Below are 25,911 nucleotides of genomic sequence, written 5' to 3'. Positions count from 1 at the left end.
TCTATCATAGCTCTATCATAACTCTATCATAACTCTATCATAACTCTATCATAACTCTATCATAGCTCTATCATAACTCTATCATAGCTCTATCATAACTCCATCATAGCTCTATCATAACTCTATCATAACTCCATCATAGCTCTATCATAACTCTACCATAACGCCATCATAGCTCTATCATAACTCTATCATAACTCCATCATAGCTCTATCATAACTCTACCATAACCCTATCATAACTCCATCATAACTCTATCATAACTCTTGGGAGCATTCCTTGCGCATTCCAAGGCTTCAATTTTAATTTCTGGATATTTGGGAGCCGAGCCAGAACGGATTGAAAAGCTTCCATTACTTTCGTATCCGCCGCCATGGCCAAACTACAACCAGCGGCTCAAATGCTTGACGTCACCAACAACACCCGCCTCCCCCGCTCGCTGAATGGTAGGTTGAAATTCAGCCGATGTAACGCAGCCACTGAGATCAGACCCAGACGTACATGTAGGGAAATTATAATTGACCGGAGTTTACGGATGGGTAAGGCCATGTTATAATGGAAATATTGCACAATCTAAATAAAATTGGCCCGAGCACTGAACCCTGTGGCACCCCATAGCACACTTTCAAAGACTGTTGGTTTACAGTAACAAATTGGTACCTATCAGATAAGTAAGATTTAAACCAAGAGAGGGCTTATTCCACTGGGAAATGTTGCAACGCGAGCAGTAACCAAATACGCAGCTATGGCACGCACCGGTGTTTTATTTTGAAGAGTCGACAGGAAGCGATCTCATCCCGTCTGTGTTGCCTTTACGCATGTATCGCTTTGATCGAGGCGGCAAAGTCTTCAGTTCGTTCTGCATCTCGTGCACTGTGCAGACAGGAGCAACGTGCCTCTCGTGTCCCGCATATTTGGCAACACATCTGAGCACAGCGGGAGTTGTAAATATTTTGTGACAGACGTTTTTTGCTCCAATTGTGTCAAAATGATGCGACCTGTTCTACTCTGCGGCCGAAATAGGGAATAAACCAACGGGGTGCGTTAATAGAGGTGCGAAAAGGTAAGACAAATGCATATTCATTTATAGAGACAGAATGGTGGATATACAACTCATTTACGTCCCTATAAACATACAAGGTTCTCTCTGATATTTTTAATTTCACATATCCACATATTATTGTTCCTGGACTCATTGTGTACACTATGTCAAAGTTTTGTAGATTTTAATGCATTTTTTAGGTTAATATGAGCAAAAGGATATTACCCATGTCCATGTCATTCTGTGAGCGGTCAAAACTTTAACCTCTTAACCCCCGCCTTAACTGAGCACATCCTCTCCAGTTTGGCTTTACTCAAATCCAAAAGCTTCTTAAAAAAAATAATGACTTAATAGTGACAAAAATGAGATGAAAACGAGAATGAAAAAGAAAAAAAACCCCTGCAAAACAAAGAATAGTGGTTTAGTGACAAAAAAGCGATGAAGTGACGGAAATGTGACAAAAATTGGACGAAAAAGCGACAAACGACACAACAGAGTAACGTAAAAGTGGCAACAAAATGACAAAAAAGCAGTGAAAAGAAATGACTACAAAAACATAAGGAAAAAGATCAGCTTAAATGTGTTTTGTAGGTCTTAGCTTTCAAATGAGACGTTACACTGGCCTATAGGCTGTAAACCTTTAGATTTGGGTAAAGCTGAACTGGATCAAATGCACTTGGTCAAGGTGGGGTTAAGAGGTTAAGCCTAAATATCTCAGAACTACTCAGAATGCGTATATAAAGGGTGGTCCTTCAGCAACAGGTGGTGAGCCTCTATACTGTGTTTTGTTCATTTATGTATCGTAATATGATATTACAATAATAAAAATTCAAAACTAAATCTCCAAAAAATGTTTGAAATCATCTACTACTTTGTTACATGATTATATAAACTGAATTTGTGCACACACTTAAAAAACATGCTGGACAATAAGTCTGCCTTTCAGTTTCGGCTTTAAGTACAGGATAGGATTAAAACTGCATTTTGTAATGTCATTTTTGTAATTTTTGTAATTTTTTGTAAAGTAATGATTTAGTTCACAGTGCAGGCATATTTGAAAGAAGTTTCAAATGTGCCTGCCTCTCAAAAACTTGAGAGGAAACTAAAATATGAACTGGTCGAGAAGCTCACACATTTCAGAACATGAGCTTGCATGTTTTTTACCCGATAATCCCAATGGAGACCGACTGTTTTGTTGTTTTCAGATTATAAATTTCAATTTGTTTTCTGTACACACATCTTGCTCCGTTATCGTCCAAATTGGAAATATTAACTTCTTTCACCAGGAAATTCAGGCTTGATGTGAATTAATGATTAACTTCTGACTGGCACTGCCTTTATCCGAGCATGTTCTTGTCCACTGTTTGAGTTGGTATTATAGCATTTGAATCACTCTGCGTTTGGGGAAGTTGTTTCAAAAGTGCTGTGGAAGGAGGAAGGGGTTCACATGGGGTCAGGAAACACGAAGGAAACATGCAACCCATGAATGTAGTGACTAAAATAAGTAGCGTGTTGGCTGGTGGTCAAATCATGAAGTTCAGTCAGTCTTTCCTATGAGTAGAAGTAAAGTCGACCCTTTAACTGCTGGAAATAATGTTTCTTTTGGCTTTACACAGTGTTCATAAACAATATAGTTTAAAGGCGTTTTAACTGTAGTGGAATCAAATTTCAGTTACGCCCATCAGTATAAGCTGACATTTATGGGGAAATGACCTTTGTCTGTTTAGCATACGGAGGAGGCTGGACAGTATTGCTTCCTGAAGGTTGAATATAATTATGAAATCATCTCTGTGAAGAATCAAGATGTTAGAAATATGTTTGGAAAAGTACTTTGGACTCAAACTAAGTAACAATTTATGCGCTCCCTCTTTCAATGCTTGTAAACAAAATAAAGTCAGGTATAGGGGCCTTAACTACATTAAAAAGGACACTCAGATATTGATGAAAGTAATCTGAGGGCCAGGTCATGTTTAGAGACACGCTGCTGGAGAGCTGGATGCGGCCCCGGGTCTGACGCTGCAGTGCTTCCCCGAGCGGCCTGAACAGACCTCTTCCCTCTGTTCATCCTCAAAATCACACTTATCGGTGGTCAAAGTACTTGATACTGCAGTATTTGCTGTAGAAAGTACTTAAGTTTAACCACAGGGCAGGGACAAATCCACTACTTACTTGTTTGACGATTAGGGCTGCAACTAACTTTAACTAACTATTTTGGTAATCGATTAATCTGAAGACGATTTTTACGAGTAAAGGCACTATGCCTGATTTTATTTCTAGAACTGGAACACGATTATTGTTTTCCTCCTTTAAAGGGACTATATGGAGTTTCAAAATTTAAAACTAAGTATTTTCCTCCCCCTACATGTTCCAGCCATGTCCTAATGTGTAGAATGAGCTCAGACCTGTTCACCACAACTGCCTCTAAAATCCTGCACTGTCACTCAAAAAGTTGTTACTTTGGGTCCGAAGTGCCGTCATACACGAGATTCATAACTCTGACATGGGGAAAAAAACATAGACATATTTAATTGACTCCGTCTCCTCACTCCCATGTTTGAAAGGGAACCCATGGTGGATTTACAGACTCCTCCTACCCTGCTCTGACAGAGCATGTTCCTAAAAAGGGCATGAGGGCGGGATCTTCACAGTAGACTCGGCCCTCACCTGACGCTTAGTTCGATCATTAGCGCTAATGCTAATGGCCTGTCAATCAAAGTCCGGCCCTCATTAGTTTGCAAGATTTCTAAAAAGTTCCTAACCCAGCGTTATCACAGGAGCAATATCTAGCTGTAGAAAGTTCCAAAAACTTACAAACCAGGCTTTACAGTTGCTTAAATCGTGTGTAAAGTGCAATGCTTTCTAATGGAAAACTATCTTGTTTTGCACATATGGAGGAGCTGCAGCAATGGCGGACAATGTCGGCCCCTAGCGTCGCGGTCATAAAGCAGAGCAACCTGCGGCCATTGGAGAAAACATGATCCATTTAATTACAAAGCATTTGTCTCAATTCGATGAACTCTCTCTGACAATGACCCTGAAAAGTGGCCCTGCAAGTTGTGAAATGTGCCCATAGACTCATCCCTGCGAAGAAAATTGTTCTTGCATAAAGCAAAGGGGCGTCGCTTTAGGACGTGTTGATATAGTAAACTTACTGCTTTTATAGAAATGTAAACACAAATTCTACTCAAGTATTGATCCTCCGAAGCAGTACTTAAGTCAATTTACTTTATGGCTGACCACCTCTGCTTCTATTGAATACTGTCTAATAATTGAAGGGAAATAGTCCTGAAAACTCTTCCTTCTACATGATACTTTAGAGTTCAGAGCTTTGGTGGTATGAAGTTCCCTGTGGGGCTGTGGTCCTCGCTCTTACAGTTGGTGTGTGAGTGTGTGTGAATGGGCAGAGCTCAGTGTGAGCAGGTGCAGAAAACAGGCTGTTGCAGACGAGCAGCTGCAGTTTTCTGATCAAATACAGTTTGCAATCGGAAGTTAGGATTAAAACAGGTCTTTGGAGTAGGTGAAGTAAGTTTGCTTTATAGTGACTTCTAACTTGTCAGGATTAATGTTTAATTTCTTTAGGAAAGGGATCAGTTCTGCAGAATCAGATAAAGATAAAGAGGGAGTTCAGTTTGGCAGGCAAAAATATTAGTTGTACTTTAACTTGGAAATGTTTTACTCATGTTTTAGGAAGTAGGAAGTAATTCAAACATCCCATAAGCAAGTGAAGAAAAGTATTAACCTCTTACCCCTGCCTGAAACGACTTTGCCCAAATCTAAAAGCTTCTCAACTGGAGAGCAACAGTGTAATGCCTCATTTGAAAGCTAAGACCTACAAAAGTGAGGTCACATTTTTTGTCAAATGGTCATTGCATTTTTCTCACTTTTTTTTTTTTTACATTTTTGTCACGTTTTGTCAATATTTTGTCACTTTTTGTCACTTTTTGTTGACTTTTCATTGCTTTTTCGTTGCTTTTTTTCAATTGCTTTTTTGTCACTGGTTTGTTGCGTTTTTCATCCTATTTTGGTCACTTTTTCATCACTTTTTTGTTGCTTTTTTTGTTGCTTTTTTGCTGTAATTTCATCACGTCTTTGGGGGGATTTCTTGTTGCTTTTTTTTTCCATTGTTTTTTTTTTGTCCCGTTTTTGTTTCTGTTTTTGTTGCTTTTTGTTTCAAGTTTCAAGTTGAATGGTTTTGTATAGCCCAATATCACAACAGAAGTCGCCTCACAGGGCTGCACCAAACATTAAGGCAATAAAACAGAGCAATAAATATGACAATTGTTGCGTTTTCATCCTCGTTTGCATCCCTAATCTGAGGTTGTTGTTTTTTTCAGGTTTTCAGGTTTTTCAGGTTCAGGTGGGGGTTCGGAGTTTAATCAAGTGCTGAGAAACAAAATATGAACAAAATGCAGATTAAATCCTCCTCCTCTTGTCATTTGTGGCATAAACTTCCAAACACAAAACATTTACTGAGGCAAGAACATTGTTACTTTCAAAATGATGCAATTCCTTCATGAAGGTCAAATACGCACATGTAAAGTACGACCCACCGCTGATATTTCACATTGACACAACAGATGAAACAGATTCCATTTCTTTCCCTCGTGTATTTATTTGCTTCAAAAACCTTTGCGTAAAATCCGACTTGGAGTTCACACAGGAGAACTCGGTGCCAATGTGAGTTATCGAGCATAGAGAGTTGGAGATTCCTGTGTTACTGGATTTCACATTTATCATGTTGTAATGTAATGTTCTGAAGAGCTTAAAGTGCTCTTTTCCACCTGCTGATGTCACGAGGTGGTGCTTCCTCTGTGAGTCACCACAATGGCTTATAATTTCACCGCTCAAATTGCCCCTAATACAAGTCATTTCATACTATTGGCTGTTTGTTCTTGTATTTCAGTCCTCATAAACGGCTTCACTCACTTCAGTAACAGCAGAGGACGAGTCCAAGCCTTTTGTTTGGAATTACAGGTGAAGGACTGAATAGACACAATTCTACAAACTTTTTTTTTTTTTCACTCCTTGAGCTCTATGGATGATCGTAACTATGGCTGATCACATATTTTATGTGCTTTAGTCGTGTTTTTGTCGCTCTTTTGCAAGTTATTTTTGTTGTGGGTTTTTTTTTCATCACTTTTTGTCTCGTTATTATCCTTTTTCATCACTTTTTTGTCTCGGTTTTGTTGCTCTTTTGCAAGTATTTTTGTTGTTTTTTCCCTCTTTTTTAATCACTTTTTTGCCATTTTTTGTCATTTATTCATCACTTTTTTTTCTTGTTTTGTCATCTTTTCATCACTTTCTTGTCTCGTTTTTGTCACTTTTTCATCACTCTTTTGTCTCGTTTTTGTCGCTCTTTTGCAAGTATTTATTATTTTTTTTCCCTCTTTTTTAATCACTTTTTTGCCATTTTTTGTCATTTATTCATCACTTTTTTGTATAATTTTTGTCACTTTTTCATCACTCTTTTGCCAGTTTTTTACTTTTCGATTTGGGTAAAGCACAAACTGGGGACAGTGTGCTCGGTTCATGTGGGGGTGAAGAGGTTAAGGCAAGATAAACATCTCACTTTTAACGTCAGAGTAGAAAAAAAAAAAAAGGGGGAAAAATTCACCTTTTGCGATGCTTCGTTTTTGATGTTTTGTTCGCTAGTGAGCCGGAGCCGGAAATAACTCTAACATTGCGGCGCACCGACCGGTTTCCCGCACGCATTCATTCTCAAATATTCACATGTTTGGTATACACGTGTAGCACGGATGGCGACCGAGATGACGCTGTAATCCAGATATGGTCATTTTCTTTCTGGTAAACAGCTCGGTTTTGTCTAAAGACGTTCTTTTCACTCTTGCAACAATAGAGCTCTATACTGCATAAGGGTTGGCAGTTGGTAGAGTGGGTCGTCTCGTGATCGGAAGGTTGCGGGTTCGAATCCCAGCTCCTGAAGGTGCCCCCTGTCGTTGTGTCCTTGGGCAAGACACTTCACCCGCCTTGCCTCCAGTGTCTGCGCTTTGGGCCTGATAAAGGTAGAAAAGCGCTATATAAGTTGAGTCCATTTACCATTTTTACCATATAAACAAAGCGACTATCCTTTTTTTCTACAGATTTGTTTTCACTTATAGAAAGCTTATTAACTTCTTAACCCCGCGCCTTAACCAAGCACTTTTTCTCCAATTGGGCTTTACCTAAATCTGATTGGGTAAGAGTCAAAATAGCGGTGAAAAAGAGACAAAAAAGCAATAAAAAAAAGATGTGGGGAAAAAAAGCAACGGAGAAGGCGACACAAAACGCGCCAAAAAGTGACGACAACGTGGGAACAATGCAAGGAATAATCTTAGCTGAGTTTTGTAAGTCTTAGCTTTCAAATGAGGCTCCAGTCGAGAAGCTTTTAGATTTGGGTAAGGCCGAACTAGAGCAAAAAAAAACAACAGATTTTCAACCAAATAAAACCTTACTTTTAAACCTCGCTCTGTCCATTATTTAGATTTTGTAGCAATTCTGGACATTTTTATTTTTATATGTTCAATAACATAAAACTTGCAATGCACATTTGTCCTCATAAATATATCAGCAAAATATCTCTAATTTCAAAATGTTTCCCCTGTTCAAGTCTCGCTTTAAGACAGTTGTGTAACTTTGCGACTTTGGCGTCACTCTGGAGCCGAGATGATGTTTCAACACAAAAGTGACTCGAGTTTCCTGTTGAAACTTCACTGTTTTACACATTTGTGCAGATTGTGATCGACACGTTGAGAACAAAAAACATCTGAAGTGTGGCTGTTTGGAGGTCACGGCAGTTCAATGTTGAATACTAAAAATGTCTCAAATCATAATTTAAATGTTTTCCACTAAACCTAATGGAATATTCATAAAAAGGGCATGTTTTACTGTCAAGCCGCATTATATTCTCTTTTTTTATTTTTGGAGTGTTGGGAAATATGAAATGTTTATTCAAAACAGTAAATACAGTCAAGTTTATTCCTGGCAGGATCCATTTATGTTGCTGAATTTATCCGACCACTAAACGGTCAGAAGATGCTTTTTTTTTTGCTGCGTTTTCATCCTCATTTACGTCTCGCTATTTTGAAGCGTTTTTGTTGTGTTTTTGTATTTCTTTCACTCTTGTGATGCTTTTTTGCTGCATTTTATGTTCTGCTCTTAAAGAGTGGGCTGAAGCAGTAAGCTCATGAGCACCAAACCCCAAACTCAATGCAATAATAAAAGTACATTTCTCAATGGCACAAAAAGAACAAAACTTCGACAAGGAAACAACAGCAAAAACATGGATTATGTGCATTATCTGATAATAGAATGACAGATTTCAAGATGGCTTGTACATGAAAGGAATATTTCAGGAGTTTTCACATGGGCCCTCATTTCCTAGTTATCCAGAGTGTTGTTGATTTCTGGAGATATTTTTTTCTTAAATTCATGCAGTTCATATATTTGAAGAGCTTAGGCTAGCGCATTTCTATGGTATCAGTTACCCTGCATTAAAAACAGTCTGACCCGCTCCACAGTGCACCTGAGGTAAATCACCACCAGACTAACCATATAAATGTCTGTGTCGATAGAATCATTATCACTGTTTTGCATTGTAATTCATGTGATGCAAGGTCAGTTATATTCAAAAAATTATTCTATCGACACAGACATTTATATGGTTTGTCTGGCGTTATAAGTGATTTGCCTCAGGTGCACTGTGGAGCGGGTCAGACTGTTTTTAATGCAGGCTAGCTGATACCATAGGAATGCGCTAGCCTTGCACTAGCCTAGCGCCACGAAACTCTTCAAATATAAGGACTGCATGAATTACAAAAAAAATATCTTCAGAAATCAACAACACTCTGGATAACTAGGAAATGAGGCCCTATGTCGAAAATCCTGAGATATCCCTTTAAGTAAGATTAACTTCACTGAAACTCATGTACTGTATACATTCCTGAGAAGGAGCAATGCTTTCTGGGAGAGAGTCGCGGCTAAAGACGTGACAAAACCTCCGGGCCCTTTTTCTCTAAATGAGGTTTTCTTTTCACTCTTGCAACAATGCCTCAACTTCAGATGCTCCACAGAATCGAGGTAGTTTTTCAGAGAGTTTTCTTTTATATGTAGTTCTTAGCTTTATTTATAGAGCTTTGAATTAAAAACAAGGCGAATATACTTTTTTATTTACAGATTTTTATGGCTTATAGATAACTCGGTTCCGGTGGGAGTTAAAGCAGTACTAAGTAACGTCTTTACCTTAATAAATCCTTTCCGTAGTCCCTGTGGGGGTAATACAAGTGTTAATGGGATGATTGGAGGGTCTTTCATCTCTCCCTGGTGTCTCTGGCCAGAAAACCATGTTTGGAACTTGACTGCCACCGGACCAGAGCCACCAATACACGCTAATAGAATCACGAAGAAGAAGCTAACAGGCTAACGGGCAAAGCTAACTGCGGGGTAGCCTCATTTTAAACAGTATTTACAGCCAAGTTTGACTGAAAAAAAATATTTCCATTGTGTAATTGGATGTACAATATCCCTCTCTCCCTTCGCCTTTTCTGTCAGCGTAGTATTTCCTCTCCAAGACAATTAATAAGTTAAAAAATCGTAACAGTTGCGCTTATGGCCTCTAGGGGCAAGAGTTACTTACCGGTAGTACTTCTTTAAGAGGATAATGATGACTGGCATTGCGATTTACAGAATTAAGATTTGCGTTTTATGTTTTCAGTCAAGATTCAGGGCTTAACACATTGATACTGGAGAGAAAACTGAAATATCACCAAACTCACACAAGACCAGCCCACATTATAGAGCAGATTTGATACAGAAACAGCCCAATGGACCTTTCTTTCTTTCGGACATCATATCGCTAAAATAATTTGCGGACTTTGTGGGTTTCTTTGTGACCATTCTCCATTCTGATTCACCTTGTAACTCCGGCACTGAACAGGCTGCAGCAACACAACAGCGTGTGCTTACTTCCCCGTTAGTTCTGGGGTCATCACATTTTAGACGAGTGTTTGACAGAGCTGCGGCTGATGAAGGAAACCGCTGTCATCGCAGACACTCTCACGTCCTGTTAAAGACACGCCATACAATATATGAGGCTGCAATTATACAGTTAAAGTAATGTCGCCTGAAATCTGGAGAGTTCCCTGGAGTTTAGACTGGTCCGATATGAAAATTTTCTGCCGATACCGATATCCGATATTTGCCTCACTGGTGTGGCCGATATCCGATATTTGCCGATATTTATTTCAACGTTAAAAATCAATAGAAAGGCTTACTCAAATGTGGTAAAGTTTGTAAATTGTTCCATTATTGGAATGTCTTATGCTTATGCCTGGGACACATCTCACACACCAGGATGAAACAATCCTTTTTATTAGAAAAACATTAAAAAGACCAATTGCAATGTTGGAGTGAAATGTCATTTTGTTTTTGGCTAAATATCTACTCAGACCTACTTATTATTATACTTTCACCCATGTCCTCTATTAATGGGAAACACTGACACTGGGAATATGCTAGGCTACTATTTATTGCATTTTTTATTAAAATATGTAGCCTACCATGTTGTTTAAGCTACATGTTTTAACTTTAAACAAATCTGATAAAGGACACACTGCTCTGTATGAAGCTTTGGAGTTGGAAATATCATAATGTCACTTTAACAGCACCTTATATGAACTTATGAGGCCAGACTGAATATTTAGAGTTGGTTTAGAGCTGGCAAAAAGCAAACAGTAGATTTACAAGATTAGCATGAGCTCTGATCTGCTTTGTTTTCAATGATAAATGTGCGAACGATCGCAAATGCGTCTAATTAAATATGCGCGAAAATGCGACATAACGCCTCGTTTTCACGGGTCATTAACATGACAAAAGTGGGCAGAGTAAACGTGAATACTGACATTATCATCACTGTAGTTAGACCTACATGATGACAGAAAGGTCATGTTTACGTGTTGTAGCCTATAGCCTGTTAGCAGCTATGCTAGCGCTAACAAACAAAGTTATAAATCTGGCGTCAGGACGGAGAAACTTTTGCAAAACTCACGTCAGATGTAGCGACAAATAATCCATCAGAAAATGATTCCTGTTAATCCTGACTCAGAATCATGTCCATGGGGCAGTTTTGGTCCAGTTTGTTGCAGCAGTAACTTGTGGCTCTGCATCTCTGGTGTCCAAGTGTCCGCTCCACTTTGTTTAAACTTAGTAAAAACATACTTTCTTTTGGAGACGTGTGAATTTATGCTGGAGGTTCTTTATTTTTAGGAGCCACTGTTTATTTTAGATCATTTGAATAAATTGTTGCCCCAGTCAGGTCAGTTTAGCCGTCTACACTGCTGCTGCATTCAGGTGCGCTATGACATTACGGTGTAGTAAATAATTAAAAAAAAAAAAAATATCGGCCGATATAATTTACCATATCGGACCGATACCGATATGGGGGAAAATGACAAATATCGGCCGATAATATCGGCGGCGCCGATATATCGGCCATCCCTAGTTCTTAAATGCATGAGGTTCTGGTATGAGTTTAGCCTTTCGTATCCGTCGTCATCTCTGAAAACACCACACGAGCTGCAACAGGCATGAAATATAATGTAGCCCAATTTGCCTCACACGCAGAAAAACAGGGGAAATACGAATAAAAGCACAGACAATAAATACTGAGACCAAGAAATGCATCGTTTTTCTGTTATTTATGGAACGACAAATACATGATGGTCAAGGGCAGTGGTTCTCAACAGCTGGGCCGGGACCCAAAGTGGGTCACAGCAGGTTGGGGGTGGGCCAAATTGTATTGCATATGGTTATACCAATATAATTTTTTCATATCGTTTTCATTTTTGATATCGGTGTGGACACGATATAATTTAAGTTATGCTCAGCCCCATCAGAGCAGCATAAACTCTGACAGGACACAGTAAAATGAAATGAAGGCATCGGCGTAAGGCTGGAGTTTTGAAGGAATTTGTCCGTTGTAAATGACACCGTTTAATAATTCGTTATTGTGATGTTTCTTTTATATATCGTAACATAGATTTTAGGCCATAGTGCCCTGCATGAGTCACAGGACTATTTCAACGGGGTCACAATCCTCTTAAGTTAAAGGAGTTATCCTTGATTTTTTTTAATTTTCTGTATTGGAATAAAATTCGTTTTGTCCTTTAGTATATGGTAAAAGCCAACATTTATCTCTCAGGTCTCTCAGGTCTCTCAGGTCGGCTGATCAGCTCCTCCTCAGCGCCCCAAAGACCGAACGAAAGCTCAGAGGGGATCGGGCTTTTGCGGTGGCTGCACCAAAATTATGGAACGAGTTGCCCTTGCACATAAGACAGGTTTCTTCTGTGCCTGTTTTTAAATCTGTTCTTAAAACGCACTTGTTCACTTTGGCTTTGAACACAGCTTGAGTTTTTTGACATTTTACCAGATTTTATTCATTTGTATTCGATGCACCTTTTCTATTGTATTTTATGTTATGTTTGACCTTTGTAGCACTTTGGTCAACTCAGTTGTTTTAAAGTGCATTATAAATAAAGTTGCCATTGCCATTGCCATTTATCCAAAAAACACTGGTTTTATAGCCTTTTAAACAGTCATAAAATGTCAGGCTAGTAGGTATATTTTACAGTGACAGTTTTCCTCCCTGAAAGTTGTTTAAACTCAGTCCTTATGACGAATGTTGATGGTGTAAATGCATTAGGAAAGTCTGTGTCTTTGTACAATCAGGTATACCTCCTCATGATGTGGAGCCAGGCTGGTGGTCAGAAACACCTGGCTGGGGGATTCACCTATTGCACATGTTTTTACCACTAACCTACATGGGGAGAACATGCAAACTCCACACAGAAAGGCCCCGTCCAGGTGGGAATCGAACCCGAGACCTTTGAGCTGTGAGGCGCTAACCGGTATGCCACCACCGTGCTGTCCCGTTAATGTCACTGCTGCATATACAGTGGGGGAAAAAAGTATTTGGTCAGTTCCCCATAGACTTTCGTTTGTATTTTGGCCAAATACTGTACACTGCAGCGCTTTCCTATTTAGGCAACCGCCCAAACAACACTGGGCGGCCGCCTTCACGCTCTTCTTCAGAACTAACTCACACATTTCCTGGGGGAAACCCTGCACTAGTTTGCAATATTGACCTAGCAAAACTCTGCAAGGAAATATAGAATTTTGATATTCTTTACTAAAACTGCATCAAATTGTATTGTTTCTCAGCTTTTCTCAGTTCACAAGCACTAGTTTTGAATGCAGTTGCTGAAGGAAGCTCATATTTGTATAATTATAATCATATATATATAAAGATAGTGTTTAAGCAGGAGTGGGATTATACATATACATATTATACATTGGCATAACAAGGCTTCACCCTGAAGATGAATACAGTATAGTATAATAATCAATTGTTTTCTGGTAAACAAACACAGACTCAAATTGAGTAAAGATGAAGAAAATGTCAGAGAGCAGAATTAGCAGTGAGAGCCTCCATTGGAATGGGAGTGTATTTGTAAAGCACTTTTTCCCATGACACAAGTCACCCAGAGCGTCTCACATTAGTGTCAGAGATTTGTTCTACATTCACTCCACACTCGGTGGTGCTAATCGACAGATATACAGTAGCTTCAGTTTGCCCTGACTGACAGAAGCACGGCTGCCACACCACCATTCACTCACACACATCATTCGTCCCTATTGTACATGTTGAATATTGAACATGCAAACTCCACACAAAAAGGCCCCGTCCAGATGGGAAATGAACCCGGGACCCTCTAGCTGCTGCCCATTCTCCATCAACATGTCCTCCAGTGTCCTGCCTTTGCTTTATGATGTAAACAGTAAAAAAAAAATAATAATTCATTCACAGTCAAGCGATTAATTGATGAATTGTTATTGTAAAAATTAATCGGTTACCATAGTAATCGTCAGTTACAGCCCTAATAAAGTATAGATACAGATGGCATCTCGTCGTAGAAGGGGGCGTGGCTTCGCCGAGGGGGAAAATAGCATCTTTAGAGAAACACTATTTTCACTCTTTTTAGCCATTTTCTGGTGAAATATGAACTTTTTTATCACACGTATATAAAGTCAAGTGTAAATCGGGTCCATATGGATATTTTCTCACAGCAGATTGTTCAGTAGAAGTGAAAAAACGGCAGTTGTAGCTCGCACTAGCTAGCCGTTAGCATTAGCACGATGCTAACATGAAGCATTCTGTTAGCATTCTCCGTTATTATGTATTTATGGGCTGTTGAACCACTTTGCTCCTCCCCATGTCTTCGTATCTTTATTTAGTAGATAACCATTTTTATAATTCAGCATTTGTTAAAGTAGTTTTTGAATAATTAGAGAAAGTTCAGATTTTTCTCCAAATTGTTTTCCCTCTTAACTGTTTTCACACATGACCATATATGGACGATTCCAGAGATGTCGTCTGTATCTATCAACTACTTGAAAGTACTGTTTTAGCTTTAACTATAGCTGTGTGCGAGTCGGCTGGTTTTATTTAAAGATTATGGTTAACACTGAGCAGCAGGGAAATACCGTCTTCCTGATTTCGAAATCGGTCACAAATATAGTTTTCCCGTAGCTTTAGTCTCATTTTCACATGGTGCTTCATTTTGTTTATTTTTAGGGCCCGGCTGATAATGAGAAATATCAGCTGTCAGACAAACGCTTGCTCATATGGCCCATTCACAGTTAATTCATTCACACTTTTTACAGAACGTGATACTTATTCTTCAGTATACAGATGTGTGGTGAGGACTGAGGAACTATCTTTACTGAACATGTGTCCTGGATCAGTTTAAACTTAAAAGTCAGAAAAACTTGCATCACTTTAGATTTTAACATGCCACATAGTATGATCATAATTAGCAGTTGTTATGTTTGAACTGTTAGTGAAAAAAAACCCAGCTAATTTATATTTTCCGATATTGGTGTTGACCTACAGGATCTTATGTTGGTGGAGCTTTATTCTTTATTAAAAACTATTTCAAAATGGCACAGTGCTGGACTGAACTGTGCACAGAGGAATTGAGACTTATAAAGCTATTATTCCAAGGGCCGGTGTGCAAACTCTTGCTTCTGCTTTGGATTCCTGATGTGTTACAATCGGTTCATAACGTGCTGGACACTTACTATTATTGGGACTAAACCTCTTAACTTCCACCTTAACCGAGCACCTTTTCTGGTAGCACTCTATTTTACAGTTCCCTTGATACATTGTACCTAACTAAATTTAGTACAATGTAATGGGCTTTGTAACAATATGTAATAAGTTTTACCTATGGGTTAGATGCACAATGGAATAATATGTATTTGTAGTTTGTAGGTAACTCTAACCTTAAGCCCAAACCCTAAGAGTCTTGTGTCCTATTACATTATGTACTTACAAAGTACTAATACAAGTTATTCCATTGTGTATGAACTACATAGGCACAAGTTATTACAGATTACAGCACATTACATTGTAGTACATTTAGTTAAGCTTCTTGAACAAAGTGTTGAAATAGCGACAAAAACGAGGCTAAAAAAGTGACAAAGCTGCAAAAGAGCGACCAATGATGAAAAGGCAAAAAAAAAGTTAGAAAAAATGCAATGAAACAGCAGAAAGAAGCAACAGAAGAGCAACAGTAACACAACACTCATGATCAGTTTTGTAGGTCTTAGCTTTCAAATGAGGCGTCACACTGGCCTATAGTCTGCAAGCTGCAGTTGAGAAGCTTTAGATTTGGGTAAAGCTGAACTGAAGAAGGTGGTGGGGGGCAAAAGAATTTTAGTCTCAATCTGGGTTGTTGTCAACTGTACAAAATATTAGATTTTTTCACTACTGCCACCTCAGGTCATACGTGTAACTGCACCTTCTATATTAAGCTTGTGCATGACGGCACTTCGGATCCGAATTAACACCTTTTTGAGTGACAGTGCAGGTCTGAGCTCATTCTACACATTAGGACATTGTTGAAACATGTAGGGGGAGGAAAATACTTAAGTTTAACATTTTTAAACTCTGTATAGTCCCTTTAAATATGATGTTTTAGGCTCCTTTTCCAACACTCCAAAGAAAGTCCTGGATGGATCATGGCATACCTGTGTATTAGCATTATACAAATATGTAATGCTCACATAAATGGGCAGCGGGACTTTCAGCTGTATAATGACTGAAGTGAAAACAGTCTGAAAGTCAGAGTCATGAGCACAGAGATTCTTTTCTTCCCGTCTGACCGTGGTTTTCCCCCAACGCTTTACAAACAAAACTGTTTTATAAAGGCTGATTGTCCCTTATGTGTTAGATCTGTGCATGTTTTATTCATTCATTTATTTATTTACTGCCACATTAGAAAGATTACGCACAATTAATAATGAAAAGAGTGGGGGGAAAGCAACAGGGAAGTTTAATCACTGGTAAATGTCACCACCAAGGCTGAGTTAGAGGAAACTAACCTTGAGACGAAAAGCTCAGGGGGAACTCGAGTCAAAGCAGGTTGGGAACCACTGGTCGCTTTTTGTTTCATTTCTGTCTTGTGCAAAACAAACCAAAGATACTCGTTATGTAATTGCACTAAGTCTGTGCGTGTGAGCAAATGTTTTGTAGGCTTTGTATTGCACGGTGTGTGTGATTGGAAAAAAACATATTATTATTATAGGACTTTTGTAGTACTACATTAGTGCATTTCACTGGCATGTATGTGGAGGTGGGTAGAGTAGCCAAAATATTTACTCATGTGAAAGTTAAAAAAAAGTAGTAGAAAATGTTACTTTAATAGTGTTCCATCCATTCCAAGATCTGGTCCGTCAGATGGATGAAAGCCGACAAAAATAAAGACTTTTTAACTCTAAATGTGAAGGGGTGGGAAGGAGGGCATGGAGTTCAGCTTCCCGATGGCTTTGTGTATGAAACTGTTCTTCAGTCGACTGGAACTGACCCGTAGATTCCGCAATCTCATAACCTTGAAGAGACTGTGTGATGGTGCGAAGGGTCCCTGGTGATTCTTACGGCTTTGCGGGTGAGACGGGTGCAGTACATGTCCTTAATGGCGGGGAGAGCGGCTCCGCAGATCTTCTCAGCTGCCCTCAGGATGCGCTGGAGGCTCCTTCGGCAGGAGGCAGTGCTGGTGCCGTGCCACACAGTGATGGAGCTGGTCAGGATGCTCTCTATAGTCCCTCTGTAGAAGAACCACACAGTGATGGAGCTGGTCAGGATGCTCTCTATTGTCCCTCTGTAGAAGAACCACACAGTGATGGAGCTGGTCAGGATGCTCTCTATTGTCCCTCTGTAGAAGAACCACACAGTGATGGAGCTGGTCAGGATGCTCTCTATTGTCCCTCTGTAGAAGTTGCACATAACAGAGGCTGGGACTCTGGCTCTTCTCTACTTGTGGAGAAAGTAGAGACGCTGATTGCTTTTCTTGACCAGTGATGTAGTGTGCATGGTCCAGGAGAGCTTCTCTGTGATGTGCACACCCAGGAACTTAGTGCTGGTCACCCTCTCCACAGCAGCACCATTGATTGTTAGAGGAGCATGCTGGACCCGCGCTCTTCGAAAGTCCACAACAATCTCTTGAGAAATGAGCTCTGATAAATCGAAAAATAATGAAATATGGACCTCTTTCATGTCTTGTGTCACGTTGTGGACTCTCCTCTCTGTCCCCCAGAGTCCGTCCTGCTGCTGTTGGTTTTTTGGGAGTTTTCGATGGAGGCCAGAGGAAAGTACGACTTCAGCGCCACAGATGAAGACGAGCTCAGCTTCAGGAAAGGAGACATTCTCAAGGTGCGTAAATTCACAACCACACACAGATTAGTGATTTCACATTCAGGATAAGAGTCTGCATTATACAGCAAACAGACGGCTTTTTTATTGATATCATTCAGCAGGAACACATTTGAATGACTTTCACTGGAAAAAATGCCATCTTATCTCAGATTAAGTGCTTAAAAGGTGCAGGAATTGAGACGATTTATGCCGATTTTGAGTAGGTTTTGACTGTGTTGAGATAAGATTGCCAATGGAACAAGCATTAATATGAGCTTGATAAGACAAACCAAATTTAAATGCGGCCATTAAGATGTAAGAAAAAATGTACAAAAAAACATGCTTATTCCATTGGCAATAAGATCCAAGTCTGCTTAAAACCAGCACTATTTCAAGCACTTTTAATCCGTTTTTATCTAAGCCAAGACGACATTTTTCCATCCAGTTTTTATATGTACCATGTCCTGAGGGTGAAGCCCGGTGTTGTGTGCTCATGTCCAGATACTGAGTCGCCAGGACGAGTGGTACAAGGCCGAGATAAACGGACATGAAGGGTTTGTGCCGCAGAATTACATCGAGATCAACACTCCCAGGTTTGGCCATAACAACAAACTGTACTGTCTGCATTCATTTATCTTAAAGTGATAGTATGTAAGTTTGAGGAAAGATGGAGTGAAATTTGAAAGTAAACAACAACTCCCCTCTTTAACCAGAAAGCCCTTCTTTGTTTGTAAAATGAGGAACGGAATTTAAGTAAAGTACCAAGCTCCTCCCCCACCTCTCCTGATTGGTCCTGACAGGCTGGTTCACAGGAAAAGCTCGTCTCATTGGTCAACGTGGGAGGATACTAGACTATGATTAGTTGCTGAGATCCGGGAAGGAAAAAAAATACAAAAAATACAAAAAATAACATATATATCTTATTACTTACTTAGCATCAAAAAGAAAGACCAGGTGATCAATTTTGCACATTTTATAAAATTTGTAATACATTTAGACTTCCAGACTATCACTTTAAGCCCCCTTTTTGTCAAAGTCCTATGAGAAAGGGATTTTCCAGTTCACTAGGTTGTCCTCTGATGTCACCAACAATCTTACGGCTTTCAATTCTTTTAAGAGGAGAAAAGTGACGCTTCAGTGGGTGGAATTAGTAGTACAGAAGGTCAGGTGCGGTTCAGGATCAAAATGAATAAGGAGGCACAAAAAGGCAAAGAATCCGAGGCACTTCGATACCTTAAAAGTCCTTTATGCCGATACATTTCGGTCGCGTTCAACCATCTTCAGGGCATACGAAGTAAAATTGTGGCTCAGGTGTGCTTAAAAAGCCGCCCAGTCATGTGGTATTACATTAGGGATCGGGCCGATACCACATGCTTGTACTCATACTCGTCCTCATTCATCAGGTGCCGATACCAGAAGAAAAATAGCAACAAACTGGAGAATTCTTCAGTGGAAATACAATATTCCACATAGAGCTGACTTTATTACAGACTGCGCTCTCTACATCAGAGTCTGTGCTGGATTTAACCAGAGCTAAATGTTAGTGCTGCAGCGTGGAGTCTGCAGTGTTTACAACATACAGGCTAAAGTTGCAGAGCTGAAGTAAAGACGAAAAGAGACCATTTAAGTAACCATCTGAATACTATTGTTAAATAAAAATTGATAAATGAATAAAGCACATGCATTGAGGAGCTTTTGGACATGTGCTGTTCTGTTTATGATGGACAATGCAATAAAAATAATAAATAATATTGAATAAAAATAGATAAATAAAATGGCATCTGTTCAATTTTGATTTGATAACTTCTCTTAAAAATGTAGCCCACTGCACTCAAGGAAATGTAAATAAGTAAATTAATTAATTACTAACCAATCTGCTGTGAAAAAGCCAGTCTATTTACCGTCTATTCATAGAAAGTCTGTTGAAGAAAATGCCTTGTACTCGTATCGGTATTTGGTATTGGCAAGTACTTAAATCAAAGTACTCTCTCTTTTCTTTTACAAAGACTTTACTCTCCAAAAAAGTGGAGAATTAGGTATAGGGCTGTAATTTTAATTTGAGATTTGTTTTGATCCTCTGTGATAAGTTTTGAAAGTTACCGACACTAATCGCGGCTTCATATTGCCTCATATCGTGCAGCCCTGTTTTAGATTCGGCCACAGAGACTGTCTCGTGTTTATAAATATTCGTTTCAGGTGGTATCAGGAGAGCGCCAATCGCAGCATGGCGGAGGAGCTGCTCCGGCTCAGGGACGTGGGGGAGTTTGTGATCCGCGGCTGCCAGAGCTCCCCGGGCGAGTTCTCCATCTCCGTCAAGTCAGTCCCTTTTATCAACTTGTTTATGTCCTTTATAGATTTTACTGCTGCAAAAGCTCAGTTTCTGCAGCTCAGAGACAAAGACCCAAGGTTGTGCAAACGGAGGAATCAATAATGTTTTAGTTAAGCTGGGAAATGTTGGTGTTTGTGGGGGCATTTTTAGGTGCATCTCCCTTTCTTATGTGTTCCTCTTTTGTCCAATTGTCACAAAACGTTTCAGAATTGCGCAAAAAGCAAGATCGAGTTACTGGTATTGACAAAGCAGCTCTACCACTACTACTACAAAGATTCTCATAATTTCGTGTCGTTGCAGCAGTTCTTCCGACTTGCCCACGGATTTCGCACTGTACCGCACGCATTTCTGGTTTCATTTTGTTCAAGTTTGGAGAGTTCCTGCTTCTCGCCTTTTTGCAGATAGCGGCACCGCGAGGTCTGACTCATCTGTCGCTGTTGCAAACTGTGCAAAAATGACACACACACACACGCGCGCCGGGTTCAGGAGTGTCGGGAGGACGTTGCATAAACTTGCATTCTAACATTTTGACAACATTGCTTCACAATAAAGTGGCTCAAGTTGAGTTTGAAACATTCTCAAGTCAGAGTATGAAAGTATTAGTCGGCTTTGTGGTTACTGCTGTCGCTTGGATCAGTTCCTGAATCGAGTGGAGGCTTCCTGTGCTGATGTTGTGTCTTCCCCAGGTCTCGATGGGTTTTCTCATGACCTGACACTTTGCTCACATGCAGAGGACACATTTCTTTTATTTGTATGGCACTTTTCACATGGCTTCACAAGGGACATCATTCATTCACTCCAATGCTAAGCTATGTATGTTCTGTATGTAACCACAGCTGCCTGAATCCAGAATCCACGCATATTTAAAAGCCCTGTACTTGATTTTTGTTTTGCTTACAAACAATGTAAAACTGTAAGTGAGACTTGGCCTTCCTCAGGCAAAATGCTAAATGCCTAGCTGGCACTTTTTTTTTTGCAAGTTTGGCAGTGTGCATTTCTTCTACTTAAGTAAGAGTAAGATTATTTCATGGTATTGTTACTCCTGCTTGAGTACAGAGGGGAGCATTTTTACTCATTTTAGCAACTACACTTCTCAGAGTAGTTCAAACAATACTTTTTACTTCTGGTAAAATTATTTTGAAGTAACGGCACTCTTGAGTAAAACAATTTATTGCACTTCCCTCTGTGAGTTTGCCTTTAAAGGAACAGGCCACCGTTCTTCCATACTGAGATATGTTCTTACCAGAGCTTAGACGAGTTCATACGTACCTGTCTGGTCTTTGTGCCCGTGGAAGAGCGTGGTAGCTTCAAACTTCACTCCCGTTTGGAGCTATAAGAGTACATTGGGAGAGGCCAAATGCTTATTGCGTGACTGGGCGCACGCACAAAGACCAGACAGGTACACATCAACTCGTCTAAGCTCAGGTAACAACATATCTCAGTGTGTAAAAATGGTGGTCTGTTCCTTTAACATGTTTAAATTGAACTCATCGTTCAAGCCCTTAGGAGTAGGCCTGTCCCGATTACATATTTGAAGTTTGATATATTGAGGCAGGAAAGTATCGCGATAAGCGATTTTATTGACTCTAACGATACTAGATACTGTCAAACCTTTGTTCTAAAAGTGCATAATCATGTCCTAAAATACCACAAGACTTAAAAATAGTGCTCAAGACAGAGCGAATCTAAAAAAGATTTAAAAATGCATATAACTGAAAGTATTATATCTACACTCTTGCCTCTTACTGCAATTGATTAATTTTATGTTGATGTGTTTATTGATTGTATTTGTTTTCTTATATTTATGCCGCTGTGAAGCACTTTGAATTGCCTTGTGTATGAATTGTTCTCTACAAATAAACTTGCCTTGCCAAACAAGCTGCAATAAACAGGAAATAGAATGTAACTCAATTTGCTTCAGTTACAAATCAAAGTTTTGCAAAGAAAGAATAGGGGGGAAATGCTAAGAAATGTACAGACGATAAATATCGAGTCCAAAAATGTATCGTTTATCTGTTATTTATTGAACGATAAGTCGATATAGCAATTAGCAATCGTGACAGCCCTACTTAGGAGCCGAGGTCTGGAGAGATGAGTTTCTAAGCATGTTCACAACTTTTCACAGCAAAGTGGAGCTTTACTGTCGCGATAATGCTAATGGGAAGCTTGTTAGTTCAGAATCTAATCGCTTTACGTTTAGATGCAGAGCAAAGTGCAGCACGGGGTCTCTTTTTCACAGATTTCTGATTTTGCAATATACAATACAATACCACAAAACAATACTAAGCCAATTTCACTCCACTGCTAGGAAGTAAATCAGGTGCAGAGCGTTTACTCCGGAGCAGGTGCAAGTTGCATGACTAAATAAACAAACACTGACGAACGTTGGAGGCTTTTCAACAATGAATGCACTCTTTCATGTTTCACACCTCGCCCACTTGTTCACAACCACAAACACGTCTGCGCTTCTGGAGAGACCGTGAAAGGAAATGCCATAATGCAGTTTTAGATTTGACCAGCAGAGGGCACTCCAGATAAGGAAATAGCAAACAATGTGACTGTGAGCAAATAGGTTGTAAAAAAACAAGATTATTTGTTTTTTATGTGTGTTTCCGCATGAATTTGGCTCTACACATAATCTGTCCTCGTCTTGCCTTGTGACTTTCCAGCATCGGCTTTAACAAACATTTCATTAATCTTGAATTTCTCCCTTTTGTGTTCAGACACGAGAATGACGTCCAGCATTTCAAAGTGATGCGGGACAACAAGGGCCAGTACTTCCTGTGGTCGGAGAAGTTCACGTCTTTGAACAAACTGGTGGAGTTTTACAAAACCTCCACCATCTCCAAAACCAGAGAGATTTACCTCAACGACGGCAGCCCGGGCGCTCGCAGCACGCCCAACGCCCAACCGGTCAGAGCATGTCCACTGTCCACTGTTATTATAGCGTCTGATGAGATCAGGGCTGAGTGCAAGGCTTTTGATTCGACTGCTGCTCAGAAAGACTGTCAGTAGTTCGTCATACTTCTCCTAATGTGTAGAACATATCTGCTTTATAGGCTATTTAATCCCACAACTGTTTGCAGTAGATTTGTCATGATGCAAAACATAATTACTCATAATGTGCACTTCCAACGTCCATTTATTATGCATGCGTCTCATAACACGGTTAAAGGCCGTTCCTCCACAAAGATGCAACACCTGCTGCACTAATGCTGCGTTCCACTTGATCTCAGAGGTCAGAATTTCCGAGCTCCATCCAGGAAATTTCAACTGGAACGTGCACCAGCCCCGTAATTGCGAAGCTCAGAATCACCTAACCCGAGAAGGATTATTTATAGATGGCTGCGCCCTACGTGACATGTAGCTGAAATAAAAAGTAAAGTTTCAGTAGACCATGTTATTTGGTAGATGTTTTCCCAAATATACTTGTTAAATGTCAGTGTGATAGATCAGCTTTTCTGCTCTGTTGCTTATGTCTCAATTAACAGTTAAAAAGAAATTCTAAAACTAGTGGTGAAAGATCACTGTATTTACTCTGAGGCATCACTGCAACTGATTTTGCATCCGCTTTCTGTGCTTTAAAATGAGCCACAAAGTTGCACCGTCCATACTGATGTTTCCGAATCTGAAATGCAGCATAACTACTACAGTTCGATCGATTTGAGTGAAGTGACTGTTTTATAAAACAAAGTCAAGATTTAAAGGCACACTGCGTAGAATTTTGCTTATAAATAAAATTTAAATACTAGCATTTATTTTATGATAGATCATTTCATCATTGGAAAATTACCTCATAATTGTACAAACAAACATGTATTTTTGCTGTGAGCGGCTCAGCTCTCTAAGACATAACTGTAACTTTACCAGGAGAGGGGACGTCTCCAGCTTGTCTCCATGGAGATGTGACTAAAGTCAGCAGAATTTGAGATCTAAATAGGTTAGGTCCTCATCCAAATCCATTCTTTGATTATTCCCTGCAATAATAGCATATTCTGTGTCGAGCTGGTCAATAGGAGCATGTTTTTTTGCACTAATGGCAACAGTATAGTCCAAAATGTTAAGCTGTGTCCCTTTAATTTATGATATAAAAACATAGTACGATGGAGAACAAAATATAACTCTGTCGATCCATTGTGTCTCTTTGTCACAGATAAAAAGAGGAAGTCTCCCAGAGACTCGTAGCTCTCCTTCCCCCAACTGCACATCTCCGAGAAGAGCGTCTGACCAGTCCCACCCTCAGGTGCCTCTCCCGACATTATAGCTGACATCACATCAGCCACTGCAGACAGATGTGTTTACTCATGTTGTTTTGGTGTTTGGTTTTGCAGACGGGACGTATCGCTCTGGAGGAGCGTGCCAACACCATCGGCCACACGGCGCGCAGTAACAGTCCCATCAGTGCAGCGCTGCCCAGACGTCCGTCTGAACCACTACCACCTCCTCAGGTGCCTTTACCGCAAATACAGACCAAGTTACTAGTGTTAACTACCACTAACATGGTAATAAACAACTACATATGAGGAACGGCGCAATCAAAACACTGCTATTCATGTTATTTCTCCTCTTGTGAAATGTTCTATATAACAACAGCAAAAAAGACAAATTTGACCCCCATTCCACAAATCTTACTGTATTATTAAGCCCATCCACCCTCTCCAGACTCGAGAGATGCTCTTTGTCAGCGTCATAGTAATTCTCGAAGTATTTGCTTTATTAAAGTGGACCTATCAAGACTTTGTTGAACTTTGAACCCTGTTATAAACAAAGACAAAGACAGACCTTAGTACTTCACTACATTCACGCAGTTATGAATAATCCTCGAGCAAAGCTGTTAAATTGAACTGCTTCTTCTTATACGGTGTCAGAGCTCCGTTCTGTACTTCCCCAAACTGTCCTCCAAATTATATCTTCTGAGTCGCTCTAACTGTGTTTATTGTGCCGTGCAGCAACTGTAAACCAAGCTGTGAATCAAAACTGGAAGTTGGTTAGTAATTCCTCCAGCTGCCAACAGGAGGCGCCCCAATCAAAGAATTCACCTCATATCTAGCGCCTGTTTTTATTATTACTATTTAATTCTTACAGACATAATTTCAAATTCTAAAAGGTTTGTAATGATGACGTAAAGGTTAATGTTTTTGCGCCCCACATGCATGACTCACTAATGACAGTGATGTGTTTTCTCCCACAGCGAGCCGCCCCTCCGCAGGTGAGGGCCTTGTACGACTTCGCGGCTGAAGAGGCCGACGAGCTGGCGTTTAAGGCCGGAGACATTATTGAGGTCCTGGACCGCAGCGACCCCTCCTGGTGGAAGGGGAAACTGCGGGGCAAGAGTGGCCTGTTCCCGGCGAACTACACCGAGGTGCTGTGACAAAGGAAAGCCAGAATTCCCAGAGGCCACGAACACACCGGCATCGAGCAGCTTTGCAGCATGTGAAATATGTGACTCCTGTGGTATTCATCAGACTGGGGCTATAGCGCTGTGAGCCGGGCTGGTGTCACACCGGTGTCAAGGCTGTAGGAGCAACAATGTGCCTTCATTTATATAGAAACCCCGGAGAAATGGGACAAAAGAGGGATGTAAAAAGAAGATAAAAAGGTTTAATTTTTATATCAGGGATCAGATGATGTCAACACATTCTATGGAGCCTATAGCACAGCACATTTAATAAAATCTGAACATTTCTTTCATTCTGGGTGTTTTTATTGGTAAAAAAAATACCTTTAAGAACATTTTACTGTGAGAAACTCCCCCTCCTCTGACCTGACAGGACTTGTTAATTATTGCTCAGG

At 40.0% G+C, this 25,911-nt stretch overlaps 1 protein-coding gene across 1 annotated transcript; it reads left to right on the top strand.

The window, feature by feature from the left end:
• The first annotated feature begins 981 nt into the window (after positions 1–981).
• On the top strand, positions 982–25,911 carry grap2a (GRB2 related adaptor protein 2a). The gene is made up of 8 exons (XM_079564580.1): positions 982–1,063; positions 17,692–17,807; positions 18,291–18,382; positions 19,986–20,105; positions 22,842–23,031; positions 24,272–24,361; positions 24,450–24,566; positions 25,310–25,911. Exons 2-8 carry the CDS (start codon positions 17,730–17,732, stop codon positions 25,487–25,489), a joined length of 867 nt encoding a protein of 288 aa, XP_079420706.1. The 5' UTR covers positions 982–1,063; positions 17,692–17,729; the 3' UTR covers positions 25,490–25,911.

Source organism: Gobius niger (assembly GCF_951799975.1).
Source record: "Gobius niger genome assembly, chromosome: 10".
Lineage (NCBI taxonomy): Eukaryota > Metazoa > Chordata > Actinopteri > Gobiiformes > Gobiidae > Gobius > Gobius niger.
Note: the sequence above shows the minus strand (reverse complement) of the source record. Positions and strands in the feature narration are given on the sequence as shown.

What these genes read in the sequence shown, in the direction of transcription:
- grap2a (XM_079564580.1), top strand. Translation starts at nt 17,730, where the DNA reads ATGGAGGCCAGAGGAAAGTACGACTTCAGCGCCACAGATGAAGACGAG. An exon ending in GGAAAGGAGACATTCTCAAG is followed by an intron (nt 17,808 to 18,290) that starts GTGCGTAAATTC and finishes GCTCATGTCCAG; the next exon opens with ATACTGAGTCGCCAGGACGA. An exon ending in AACCACTACCACCTCCTCAG is followed by an intron (nt 24,567 to 25,309) that starts GTGCCTTTACCG and finishes TTTCTCCCACAG; the next exon opens with CGAGCCGCCCCTCCGCAGGT.